At 39.9% G+C, this 12,853-nt stretch overlaps 2 protein-coding genes across 5 annotated transcripts in view; both read right to left on the reverse strand.

Annotated features, from left to right (window-relative positions):
* Positions 1–2,883, reverse strand: part of LOC114451787 (septin-7-like) — a 32,692-nt gene extending 29,809 nt beyond the window's left edge. For 2 of the 4 annotated variants that reach the window (XM_028430653.1, XM_028430650.1), the window contains exon 1: positions 2,592–2,854. In XM_028430653.1, coding sequence (XP_028286454.1) covers positions 2,592–2,630 — 39 coding nt within the window. In that variant the 5' untranslated portion in view covers positions 2,631–2,854. Of the gene's footprint in view, positions 1–2,591 lie in introns of all 4 variants that reach the window. The other 2 variants (XM_028430651.1, XM_028430652.1) reach the window with 2 other exon arrangements.
* A 4,222-nt stretch (positions 2,884–7,105) lies between these two features.
* Positions 7,106–8,094, reverse strand: LOC114452268 (C-C motif chemokine 4-like). Its single transcript, XM_028431492.1, has 3 exons — positions 7,979–8,094; positions 7,501–7,618; positions 7,106–7,421 (listed from the first exon to the last, which is right to left on the reverse strand). Exons 1-3 carry the CDS (start codon positions 8,049–8,051, stop codon positions 7,307–7,309), a joined length of 306 nt encoding a protein of 101 aa, XP_028287293.1. The 5' UTR covers positions 8,052–8,094; the 3' UTR covers positions 7,106–7,306.
* Positions 8,095–12,853: the final 4,759 nt, after the last annotated feature.

Raw genomic sequence — 12,853 nt, forward strand, 5'->3', positions numbered from 1 at the left:
GTAAAAAGTAATGTGGGCTTATTACGCTGTAGACTGAGCTGAGAATTACTGGTCTTATGGATTTTTTTTAACTACATAGTGCAACCCTGTGGACCCTACACCAAAACAGAAATGCTAAGTGGGCTGATCTGGGGGCAGTTCTTGTAAACAATCACACAAACACACTAGTCCCAGGTTCCTCTGGTGGAAATATGCATGTTACTTTTTGATGTTTCATAATACAAGGATGAATTAGTTTCATTAGTGCAATGTGATGCTCTCTGATTTTTCATGGTAAGCCAGCAATGTTATCCTGAATCTTCCTGAAATCTCAGAAACGCTTATACCTATGAAGAATCCCATTCTTTTTTGTAAGTAGAATTCTTTTTTTAGTTCATTCGTGTCTAGACCTTCTGAATAAAAGGGGAGTTCCTTAAAAGGTTTCTGTTCCCTAAAAGTCCCTACAGTGGAAATGCTTATCCTCCTAATCCTGACAGCAGGATTGAAACTTCACACTTTTAAGGGAATATCCAACCTGCTCTACCACCAATACAGTACCAATACTGACCCACAACAGTTAGATTTAGTGCTTCTATTACTAACTTGAGCTTAGGTTACTGAAACGCAACAACTTTGTGACCCATATAAATAAAAATATGAAGTCAAGATGAGGGAGGAAGTTGCACACTAGACACTGTGAGCATGGTTTCCAAACTTTAACAGTGTGACTGAATGTTTCCAGTGAAGGAAACCAGCCTCGCCCAAACTCATATAAACCATCAGAAACAGGATATGTGACATCACACCAACATATTTTACGTCCAAGTATGTCCTTAACTAATGTGTGACTCGTATAGTTAGGAGTATGACATTCAACACACCAGGATAGATGCCAGTAAATCATGTCATGAACATACAGATTGCAGGAAAAGAGAAGGAAACAATGCATTTGCCTAATTAAATCAATACTAGTGATGCACACAGCTCCGCAGCAGGCAGAACTTCTCTGAACAAGCCTGAAGCACTTTCCACCATTTCCATGTTCCACCCACATGCTAACTCTGTGTGTGTGTGTGTGTGTCTGTGTGTGTTACATAAGGAGCTACCTCTGATGGTTTGTCTGTTTCCCAGCCTCTGTGGGCAGGTAACACATTAAGACATCATTCAGCTACAGAGATTTTTGTCAGGATATTTCAATTACCACCTTATTTTGTATTGCATATGTTCAATACAGCAGTTCAATATTATGAAACAAACACATTATTGCTGCCACTTTTAACAGAAAGTGATGAAAATAAACAAGAGATTTAAAATGGGGGAAGTAATGGGGGATGAGAGAAGAAGGCTTGTCAGTCCATACCATTCATATAAACCCCTCCCCCCTCCCAAGTCCACACACTGGTGGTAGTAACTGCCTGGTTCACTGACATCATCGGCATTGCCAAGTCCCCCCACCCCCTTATGCATTCAGCAGCTGATGCTGTGGCAATATCACTGCCTCTACAGCTGTTTACAACTGACCACAAATGAAATGTGAATTTTTGCATGATTTAATACCAACGAAAGGTGGAATCATGAGAAAACAATGACTGCTTTGTTTTTTTCTGTTATTTTTAGCACTGAGCCCACTGCTCTCTGTCTTTCTCTCGCAGTGTATGCCTACTCCTTTTGTGTTATGCCAGGGAGAGTCACTGCCAATCACAAACACAATGTGTAGTGTGTGTTGTGTGATGAGTAACCCCCTTATTCCTGATTGTAAGTGACAGTAAAACAGCAAAACAAGCAGGCTAGATACATGGAAGTCATGCTTAACAGGGCTAAGGAGCATTAGGCCTCTGTGATATAGCACATACACATTACATTTTACACATCTCAGCAAAAAGTAGCACAAAACTGCAAAAAAACTATCCATACATGATGCAAAGTGATTATGAGACACAAAACGAACACAAAGACATGCAAACCTACCACAGAGACAAAATGAAAAATGTCTACAAGGACACGGTTAGGAAAGAGTTTACTACGTCTAACTGTGAGCCACTTCCAGTCCTGCTTCACTGATGCGTTGTGTTCATTTGTAAATGGACTTTGGCATGAAAGAGCACAGCATTTGGCTCTAATATTAAAAGAACTTCAATTACATTTTCCCCACTGGTGACATGTAAAAAACGACACAGGAGGAATTTATTGCGGCCCATGTCTCTCCCCACAGCACATAGCTATAATTGAGAGCAGACCACATCTCCCTGATATGAGCTATTCTCTGTAACGCTCAGGGACTTCAGGCCAGTCTCAGAAACGTCAAAAACGATGGCAGTCACTGAACTACAACTTGTTTGGTCCTTAATATTAACCCGAAGTTATCAGGAGAGTGTGTACATTTCCAGAACGTATGAGTGATGTTTTATCTACGTTAGGTTTTTTTGTAAATTAAGTAAAACTTCTAAAATTGAGTTATTGTTAATGGAGTTCCGTGTGCGGTGCTCCAATTCGATCCCCGCAGGCACTGAAACACACGGACACGCTAAATATGCTAATTTTAGTTACAATATACATTTTTCCCTCCTGCGCACATCAGTCATTTGGTCTGTTACGAAAATAAAGCGACTTACAGCGATGCTAGGAACCGCAGTCTCTGGTCGCTCGATCATTGTGCAGCCGTGCTGTCACCACCCAGCCTGCGACGGACACTAAACCGAGGCACCGATACACGTCCAAGGGAGAAGCGCGCCGGTCTGCCTGCTAAAAACAGCAGTTTGCTGTGAACAACAGGAACCAAAGTCCGTCTGAAAATGAATGAATGGGGTTAGATTACATATGGCGGCTGACTGATGGACAGATGGAGCACCGTGCACAAAAACGCTCCAAAGGATGTTTTTCCCTCAGCAGGAAAAATGCGGATTTTATACAAAGCCACATCCGGTGTAGAATTTCAGAATAAGAGGAGACAGTCGCCTTTTATTCACCCCCACCTTTTTTTTCTTTTTTTTCATTTTTTTAGTTCTAAAACAAACATTTTTGTCAACAATTTAAAGTAGTACCCACTTTTAGGGTTAAACTAAGGCTTTTAGGGTTTCAGGACGATGGACCAACATACAGCATATATGCAAACGTATAAATAATAATTTATTCAATATTAAATAAATGATTACTAACATACATGATATGTGTGTGTTTGTGCGTGTTTACACCAGGATATATTTTGCTCCATTAAAAGTATGTATTAACTGTTGGATATTATGAGTTCTGTATTAAAAGCCAAACATGCGTTCTTAGAGAATCGCATTATTTTGAAGGAACACGTACTTGAGTTCAGTTTACGGCTGGCTGTGCTCGGCCAGCTTAATGTACCTGCGGGGAACTTAGATCCGCCTTCCTATTGGACAAACACGAACGTGATCGGCGTCTGATTGTGTATGCGTGCTTGTGTGTGGGCCAGAGGGAGAACTCAGAATCTAATGTGTTGACCATTAATTAGAAAATTATACATCTTTTCCTTTTTTTTATATAAAATATTTTCATTTCAAATATTTCAGAAACATTTTCTTGTGGGGCACAAAATTGAAAGGTGGGTGACGTCATACGGCTGGAGAAACTTATTCATAAGGTCCAGATCGGTCCTACATCTGGTCTGGACAATGCAGGAGAAGAGAGGAGGATGTTGTCAAAACTCCTCTTCATCATGAGGCCAACATATATAAACAATTTCTCTGTGTTTAGCAGTTTAGCTTTTGCTATACATTTTTGTAAAAATGTTACAATTTGAATTGATTTTTTAGATTATTTTTTGTATTTTTCTCAATATCTACAAAATAAGCTCAGATGCATTATAGAGCTACACTTGGTCTGAATCATCACAAAAGAACCTTTACGTGGATCAAAGCCGCCTCAGTGCTAGCCTAAATAAACTGATCTGTATTGCTAGCTGTGCCAAAAGACATCTGCCCACAACTTCTACAGTATTAGGCCAAATCTGGATCAAATGTTGTTGTTTTTTTTGCTATCTGGGAGCCTAATGAGCTCAGAAGCAACCGATTATACCAGGGGTAAAAAGCAATCATTTAGATCAGGGCTGTACACAGTACACAACATTCTCACAACACACTCACACACTACAAACATGCAGATAAACCAATGGCCTGATTAATTTAGTTAATAGTTGGAATATTATTGGGAGGGAAAGGATAAAGATGAAGAAGAAGAAGAAGAAGAAGAAGAAGAAGAAGAAGAAGAAGAGGAAGATCAAAGGAGAAATACAAAGAGGAAGAGGAAGAAAACATTTCGGACTAAATAAATGTAGCCTAACAGTTTCAATGATCTGATTAAGTTGTCATTTCTAAAATTATAATACACATATTATTGCTGTTACCACTAATACAGTTTGTGCAAAAATGCAAAACATATAAGCTTGAATTAGAGAGACAGACATAGAGACATAGAGAGAGAGAGAGAGAGAGACCTGCAAATGTCTGCAACAACCTTTATGTGCTGCAGAATTTTGGACAACACAGCAAAATAAACTAATTACCGTGACAAAAAATACAGGGGAGATTTAATATTGGTACAAAAACAGTTCAACGTTCAAATGTTTTCAGTGTCCTCACAATTGACACACACAAAATGTCATCAGATATTCTTTACAAAGAGCCAGAAAAGTAATTTTAAGGACACAAGCTTGTGATCATGTGTTGCAGTTGCTTGCATGACACTAAATGGTCTAGCTGCGCACTCTAGTGGAAAAAGATAAGAACTAAAACCTTCTTATACAAAATACTAAAAGGAGTGTGTGCTTGTTCAGGTTATTTATAACTCCAGTGTTTCATTTCTGTGTCTGTCATCTTTACTAAACTTGTTTCTGTAGGAAAAGCATTGAAAAACACAGGGTTTATACTGCAGCTGCCATTACCTGACATGACAGCACATCATGCAGGAGACCACCCTACATTCCAGCTTTGACTAGACTATTCCAAACACCTTTTATCCATTCTGGTGTAGATTTATTGCTGTGTTTGTATTATTGTTCTGTGTATGACCCAGTTTCCACCAAGCTTTAGCTGTCAGACAGATGTCCTCACATTTGTCTCTAGAATGCTCTGGTATACAGAGGAGTTCATGGTCCACTCAATGACTGCAAGGTGTCCAGGTCCTGTAGCTGCAAAACAAGCCCAAACCATCAGTCCTTCATTACCATGCTTGACAGTGTGTATGAGGTGTTTCTGTGTTTGGTTTTCAGCAGACATGGTGGTGAGCATTAAGACCAAACAACTCCACTTTGGTCTCATGTGTCCATAGGACATTGTTCTTTGTTCAGATGCAGTTTAGTGAACCTTGGTCCTGCTTCCATGTGCTTTTAGACAGAAAAGTTTTTCTCCTGGTAACACTTCAAACAAACTGTAGTCGTACTCACACCTGAATGTTCCAGAGCAGCAAACTGTCAAAACATCTGTTTCTATAGAGGTCTGTACACCTGCTGATGATCAATTCATCAAGGACTGATGATCAGCAGCACCTGCTGCAGTGCACCTAATTAAGTCCTATTTAAGCGGTGGGAGACATGTTGATGAATAGTCTCCGTCATACAGGTCATATTCATTCAAAGAGAGAGAGAGAGACCCGCATATGTCTGCAACAACCTTTATGTGCTGAAGAATTTTAGACCAGAGAGCAAAATAAAGTGATTATTATGACAAGGAATACCGAGGATGATTTATTAATTGTACAAAAACATTCACAAACCCAGGATACATGGGTGAAAAACCTCAGAAAATGCTGGCCAAAGGACTAAATTTTGCTCATTTGTCTGCAGCAAATTCCATTGGTGGAACTCATCACAGCCAGAGTCTGCCATTAAGAACAACAACCTGACAGACATGGAAGCTGAAAACCTCTGAATAAAGGTCACAGCCACACTCTCCACTGCCAGAGTGCCGCCATCCAACCTCTCCACAGAGGAAAGGAAGGCCTTGAGCTCACTACAGAAGGACCAGGACATCACCATCTTAGCAGCAGACAAAGGAAGATGCAGATGCATAGACCTCAACACACAGGACTACCACTCCAAAGTGACAGATCTCCTCAGTGACACAATCACATATGAAACACTGAAGAGAGACCCCACTAGCAACTAAAGATCAATTGCAAGCTCTACTTCCGGCTTGATCCTGGGGAAGCCACTCCACACCTGTATCTAGTCCAAGATACACAAGGAAGGAGTCCCCCTCAGACCCATTGTCAGCAGCACAAACTCAGTCACATACAAAGTGGCTAAGCACTTGGCTGAACTCCTGACACCACTGGTGGGGAACACACTATACCACATCCACAACTCTCATGAATTGTGAACAAGGTGGAGAAGATCTGAATGGACCCAGACGACACCATGGTCTCATTTGACTTCACCTCCCTGTTCACCTGCATCCCTACCTCAGAAGCCACAGAGATGGCAAGGAGATGCCATATGCCAGAAGGACAACAACCGGCTGAGGAAGGACATTGCAATCCCATACGTGTCAGGAGTATCAGAGAAACTCTGCAGGATCTTCAACAACCATAACATCCTGGTCCATTTCAAACCAATGACAACACTGAGACAGAAACTGGTTCACCCGAAGGACAAAACTCCTAGGGAGAAACACAGTAATGTCATATATGTATATGTATGTGGAGGTTGGGGTGGTCTGTTTTTAGTTTTTTTTTTGTGGTGCTTGGTTCCTGTGTTTTCTCCTCTTCCTTTGGGAGGATCCTGCCTTTTCAGAATGGCTGGGCGTAGTTTCCTGCTGGCTGGCACCTGTGTCTCATCAACTCACCTCATACCTTAAATGTTTAAGGAGAACTCCACTTAAAACAAAAACCATCAATATTCGAGAAAAGGACAGAACCAGTCAAACTGTCTCATATTGTCTTGCTTTATTTTAAAATGATAAGCATACAGAATTATATTAGCACTATGTCAAATCAGATTAAATATTTAAACAAGCAGCCTAAATTATTATAAAATATGAAAAACAAGGCAAAGAGCCCACAGTGTAGAAATAGTTCTCTAGCTTATCCTAATGACACTGCGTGGAGTTGGGAGGCATTGCTCTTTACAAAGGTGTTTCTTAAGTCAGTTCAAATCACAGCAAAATATTTTTTCACAGTGTTTACGGTCACAAAACGTACATTTAAAACCATATAAAACATAGAGCAAATCTAATCTATAAGAAAAATAAACTGAGGATGTTTGATATGTGTTTGCATGAATACATAGAGAGAGCTGCTGCTGGGTTTACACTACATCAAAACATAAAAACTGGCCGGAGTCTGTCCACATGGATTTTGTCCGTGTTTATATGTTGGACTCACTTCCTGGGACAACTCTGTTATCCAGCTTGTTGATGATCTCCTTCACCCAGGAATCTGAGGGTCTAACACACAGCTGTTTGCCGGTCACCATCTTCAGCCTGGACAGAGACATTAGAGCGTCAGTGGAGTCATGAGAAGATGAGTTTTTTACGGTTCGTCTAAAGGTTGTGTACTCACAAGACAGCTGGGTTGGAGCAGCGCTGGCTGGTCTTGATGTAGCTCTCGACTCTTTCCCCCTTTACTGGGTTTTTATGGAAGGCAAAGCAGCACTTCTTTGGGCCAATGCCTCGCACAGCTGTGAAAATTTTTGCAAATTTGTTAGCAACATAGTTTTTTTTTTAATTTCCCCTTGGCTGTAAATGATATTATTGCTTTGAGTTATAAATAACTGATGTCTCTTCTGCTATTTAATAAAAATATTCAGTTGAGGGAAGGTGACAATTTTTAAGTTGCTTTTTTAGGTACAGACTTTTTATTATTATCTGTAAATATTAAAATATCAGTAGCTCTGTAGCTCACTGTACAGCTGTCTTCTACTGAAAGAAGCTATAGAGGAAATTCAACAATCAAATCAAATCAATTGTGGCACAGTCTGTTAATGTGCCAATCAGCTCTAATTAAAGCAGTAACATCTCTGTTGAAGCCTGGTCTTTACCTTCAGTCAGGGCGACGGCAGCCAGCAGGAGCACGAACACAGACAGAGCGAGCCGTGGAGCAGCCATCTTCATTTAGAGTGTGATTGAAGCAGTGGGGTCTGTGTATCTGAGTGTTTGAGCTGTGTTTCCCTCCACCTGCTTTCATATTTATACAGTTCCAGCCATGGGACAGGGGAACCCCCGCCATGCACACTATGTTTTCGGTTTATCTATGACGTGTAGGAGTGTATCTGCATTATTAGAATCTGGGATTTCACAGTGTGGGACCTTTGAGTGTGCATTACATTTTCTCACTTCTCTAAACACTCACTGATCAAACTAAAGAAAAATGAGGAAGCACTTTTATAGCGTGCGTAGTTTCCCTGAGAGTGACATCTCACTGTTGTATCAAAACCGTGGGGCTTCTGTGCTTTCGGTTCATCACATGGTGCTCTGCTAATCTGACATCATGGACCAATGACCATATGTAGCAGGCAGTACAGAGTAGTGTGGTTGACCATATGTTGGAGTTCATGAGCAAATAAGACCACAGGTCAGTTTACTATGAATCCCGTCCTTACACCACAAATACCATCAGTTATTATGAGAACAATAAGGAGAGATTAAACAGTGAGTCATGTGGCTACTGTGAGAGCAACTGGTATGCACTAACAGTTTAACAGGAATTACTGCTCAGTAACAGAAATCATATAACAATAGTAAAAGAACTAATTTATACTTCTGTCCCAATATGGAAGAAGGAATGAATATCATGGATACTATATAGTAGATGTATACATCTGCCTATATTATATGTATTAGTGTAGTACGAATCTAATATCTAAAACATCTTCACAAAAAAACATTACATACATTTAGTGTTGGCTTTCAGTTTTGTTTTAATCGCAGTTGGATTTGGCATAGAAAACTACTGTTTAAGGTTAGAAATAAAAAAAAAGGGGTAAGGTAAAGATAACACATGAAAACACATGAATTCATAGCATTTTACAGGAAAAACTGTTCTCGTGGTGCAGTCACCATCATCAGTATGAGTGCCCTCCATCATGAACATGGAGAGATATGCACACGTCCCATTTTCAAGAACTGTTGAAAATGTTACATTGTCCTAGTGAAGATGGCCTGCTAATATCAGTAGCTTACTGCTGCATCATGTCTACAAAGAAACCTGGGAGTTTTTTAGTTGAAAATTACAAGTGGGAACTCCCTCTCTTTTTTCCCATTTAACACAAAGACAGCAGTGTTCAAGGCTGTGAAAACAAGCCAGTGAGCTCAGCTATTCTTATTTGGAATCACCAGAAGGACGGCAGTAACTAAAAACAATGTGTGTGTGTGTGTGTGCCCAGGGCTTCAACATACCTGCTTTCCTCCTTATTTTGGATTGAGCTGTTTATTAATCCTTATCTTGCCCCTTGTCTCTGTTTGGGTTCTATACTGAGATTAATCGTCACAGGTTGTGAGTCAGTTTTAGTTCTCTGGTAGTGAGAAACACAGCCCGGAATGTATTTATGTACTAATGTATTCATAGAATTGACATAAGTTTATTAGAAATACTTGTTTCTGGCAGTTTTTAATTAAGACATGTGGGAGTGAGATTTTCATGGTAGGACAAAATAAGAAAAGTGAAAAGAAATCACTTTTAACTGAATGCTGGCAGGACATGCTAGCCAATATTAGCCTTGTTTAGTTGGTCACATATGATGGCCTGTGTGAGGTTCAGTTGTATTAGGCTAGAAATGATTTAGGCTCAGAGAGTAAAAGTAACTCCCAGCTCTTTGAAAAAGCTGCTCAGCAGTGAAGGCTTAAAAATGAAAGAACCAAGATTTTGCCTAAATTGTATCTGTCTGGTGGTGTAGCTCTGTTATGTGACCTTAGGCTTAGGCTACTCAATTCTTGTTGCATCAGGCTGATTGGATACTACTGTAAGTTATCAGTATATTTGCAGTTTCCCCTCTGAGGGACTAATAAAGGCTTCTCTTCTCTTCTCTTCTCTTCTCTTCTCTTCTCTTCTCTTCTCTTCTCTTCTCTTCTCTTCTCTTCTCTTCTCTTCTCTTCTCTTCTCTTCTCTTCTCTTCTCTTCTCTTCTCTTCTCTTCTCTTCTCTTCTCTTGCAGCATGTACACACTTTACTCACACCACATTTTACAGAACCTGGGTTGGGTTAATGAGCCTTGTCACATGTAGCCATTGTCTCTCCAGTTTGCAACTGTGAAGTATCACTTCTTAATAGTAATGGTACAAACTTTACCCAAACATTCCTTAGGTTTCTTGGCATAAATGGCATAATACTAACAAATCGTATGGCTTTACTTGTGTTCTTCACATTCTTCTGTGCCATTTGTGAGCATGTCAATATGTAGAATATGTAAATGCTACACAACACAAAAGGGAATGATTTTTGTTTTGGATGGTGTGGGGATAGTTGCCAAAAATGATGCACTACACCACTGGTTTATTCAAACCATGCTGGTTAACATATAATTGGAGCTGCAGTGCATGGAAGCACATTATTCATAGTATTGTCTTTATCGCAATATTACATTTATTGAAACATGGTAGTATAAATTTTTGAGAATTAAGTGAAAACGGTCAGTCCAGCATCGCTCCAGTTCACTGGTTTTTTGTGTGTCATTTAAGTCTGTTCTGACTAAGTTTCAGTGTAAGGGGGCATTTTCACACATGGCAGACTCTGTATGTAAATTTGTAGCTCTACCATTTTCCCTTATTCATCAAAAGCAGAAGAACTTGTCCTAAGGCTTCTTTCACTTCTTCATGCTTTCTCTGTTAAGGGTGTTTACACACTAGATGTTCTTAGGTACAATTTTGAGCTAGTGGGGACACTGCACTGCCAGAATAGACAGCTGACAACATCGATTGTCTTGCGCATTTGATATTTATTCTGAAGTCAAAGCGAGTTTCCACAACATCTTGTGTTGGTCACGGCAGGTCTTGCAGTCTGGCTAAATTATCTAGTGTGTGCGGTCGAAACACAAAAGTGTACATGTTCAAACAACACCCTCTTCTATTGCCTTAGACCTACTATTATTAATAGATGCGATGTTAAACTTAAAAAGAGGAAATACCATGACACACGCTCTCAGTGCTTATTCACCGGGAAAAAAAACAGGAGTGTTACCACCTACCACTTAACCACAGGGTTGTTTACATGGTTATACAGTCATATTTAAAAGGATGCCCTCTTTTAATCCAGTGTTTGTGTAAAAATATAATACAAAATCAACTGATCAGTGATATATATATATATATATATATATATATATATATATATATATATATATATGTGTGTGTGTGTGTGTGTGTGTGTGTTCAATACTGCATTCCCTTGCTGCTTCCATAGGATTTATTTAGTTGAGCTGTAGCAGGTGCTGCTGATGATCAGTCCTTGATGAATTGAACGTCAAGGACTTTAACATCTGAATGGAGAACAATGTATGGACAGATGAGACCAAAGTGGAGTTGTTTGGTCTTAATGATCACCACCATGTCTGCTGAAAACCAAACACAGAAACACCTCATACACACTGTCAAGCACGGTGGTGGAGGACTGATGGTTTGGACTTGTTTTACAGCTACAGGACTTGGACACCTTGCAGTCATTGAGAGGACCATGAACTCCTCTGTATACCAGAGCATTCAAGATATTGCTGCCTAAGGTGGATCTATAAAGTATTTATATAGTTATGACATTCATGAACATAAATCTATTGATTGGCTCTTGACTTCTTTTCTTGTTTGCTTTTCTTTGTGTTTCACACAGATTCACACACACTCCTCCTTTGCTACTCTACTGAGTGATACAGAGAACAGGCACAAGGGGAGGAGAGCAACAGAGTACATATGCGGTGCTTATTTGATATGCAAATATTACATAACTTCATCTGAGTGGTCCACATGTGAGTGCCTATGTGTCCAATTTAGTGACATCTACAGTTCATAATGAAGGTTAGCATTACCTTATGTTAGCTTACAGGTGAAGTATCCCAGAATATACACATCAAACCCTGACCAGATTTACACTGTGAAATTAAACAGTGAAATGGGGCAATGTAGAGTAAATGTGCACACTCATCACTAGATGGCACTACACCATACGCAGCGGTCCTTTAATGTTCACTCCAAACAAGCTCTACTATTACCTGTCCATGAAGACAAAACACTCAAATAATGACACAGACACACACATAGAGAGGGAACATTCTTTTGATTTTTTTAGAAAAGCAGAAGAAATTCAGCGGTTTCTTAAAGAAGCTTAGAAACAGAAAAGCTATTGATCACCCAGCCACATTACCAAGACCAAGCTAGACAACCCCATCAATAAACAGCCCCTTCCATAAACTAAATCAATTAAAAAAAACATGAACAGAGACAAATGATAGAAATTAAACCAGGAAAGGATAGCAAAGTGAGGTGTCACTTCTACTGAGACTACAAGCTTTAAGCATTTTTACAGTACATGCAGCTACAAAAGCTTAGAGCTCAACTCCTTCACCAACTGCTGAGCAGGTCTGTCCTGAACTGACCCGGAAACAAGGAGGACAGTTCACGATCAGGAATGTTACAGTCTGACACCGGAACAGTGCATGAGTCCTGGCTGACTGCATTTAAAATGTATATTTTTCTTCTTTATAATCTGTATTCTGGTTGTCTCTGCAGTCAGCACTGTTGGTACATACATTATTTCAGTGTCTCATCAGACGGCCATCAGACTGATTTCTGTTTTGAAGTGAGAAAAGGAGCCCATGTTGAGTTGTGGTGACCAATTAAGTGTAGTGTTGTGGTTTGTGTGGTGCGGGTGAAGCTCCGCAGAGGGTCTTAGAAATCGTTCAGAGGCTATGACTTAGGTAATTCTGGTTGCTT

This window comes from Parambassis ranga, chromosome 19 (genome assembly GCF_900634625.1).
Source record: "Parambassis ranga chromosome 19, fParRan2.1, whole genome shotgun sequence".
Classification (NCBI taxonomy): Eukaryota; Metazoa; Chordata; class Actinopteri; family Ambassidae; genus Parambassis; species Parambassis ranga.

Coding starts and splice junctions, on each gene's coding strand:
- LOC114452268 (XM_028431492.1), bottom strand. CDS start 8,051: ATGAAGATGGCTGCTCCACGGCTCGCTCTGTCTGTGTTCGTGCTCCTG. Junction 7,619..7,978: donor TGCCGTCGCCCTGACTGAAG/GTAAAGACCAGG, acceptor AAATTTTCACAG/CTGTGCGAGGCATTGGCCCA. Junction 7,422..7,500: donor TGCTCCAACCCAGCTGTCTT/GTGAGTACACAA, acceptor GTCTCTGTCCAG/GCTGAAGATGGTGACCGGCA.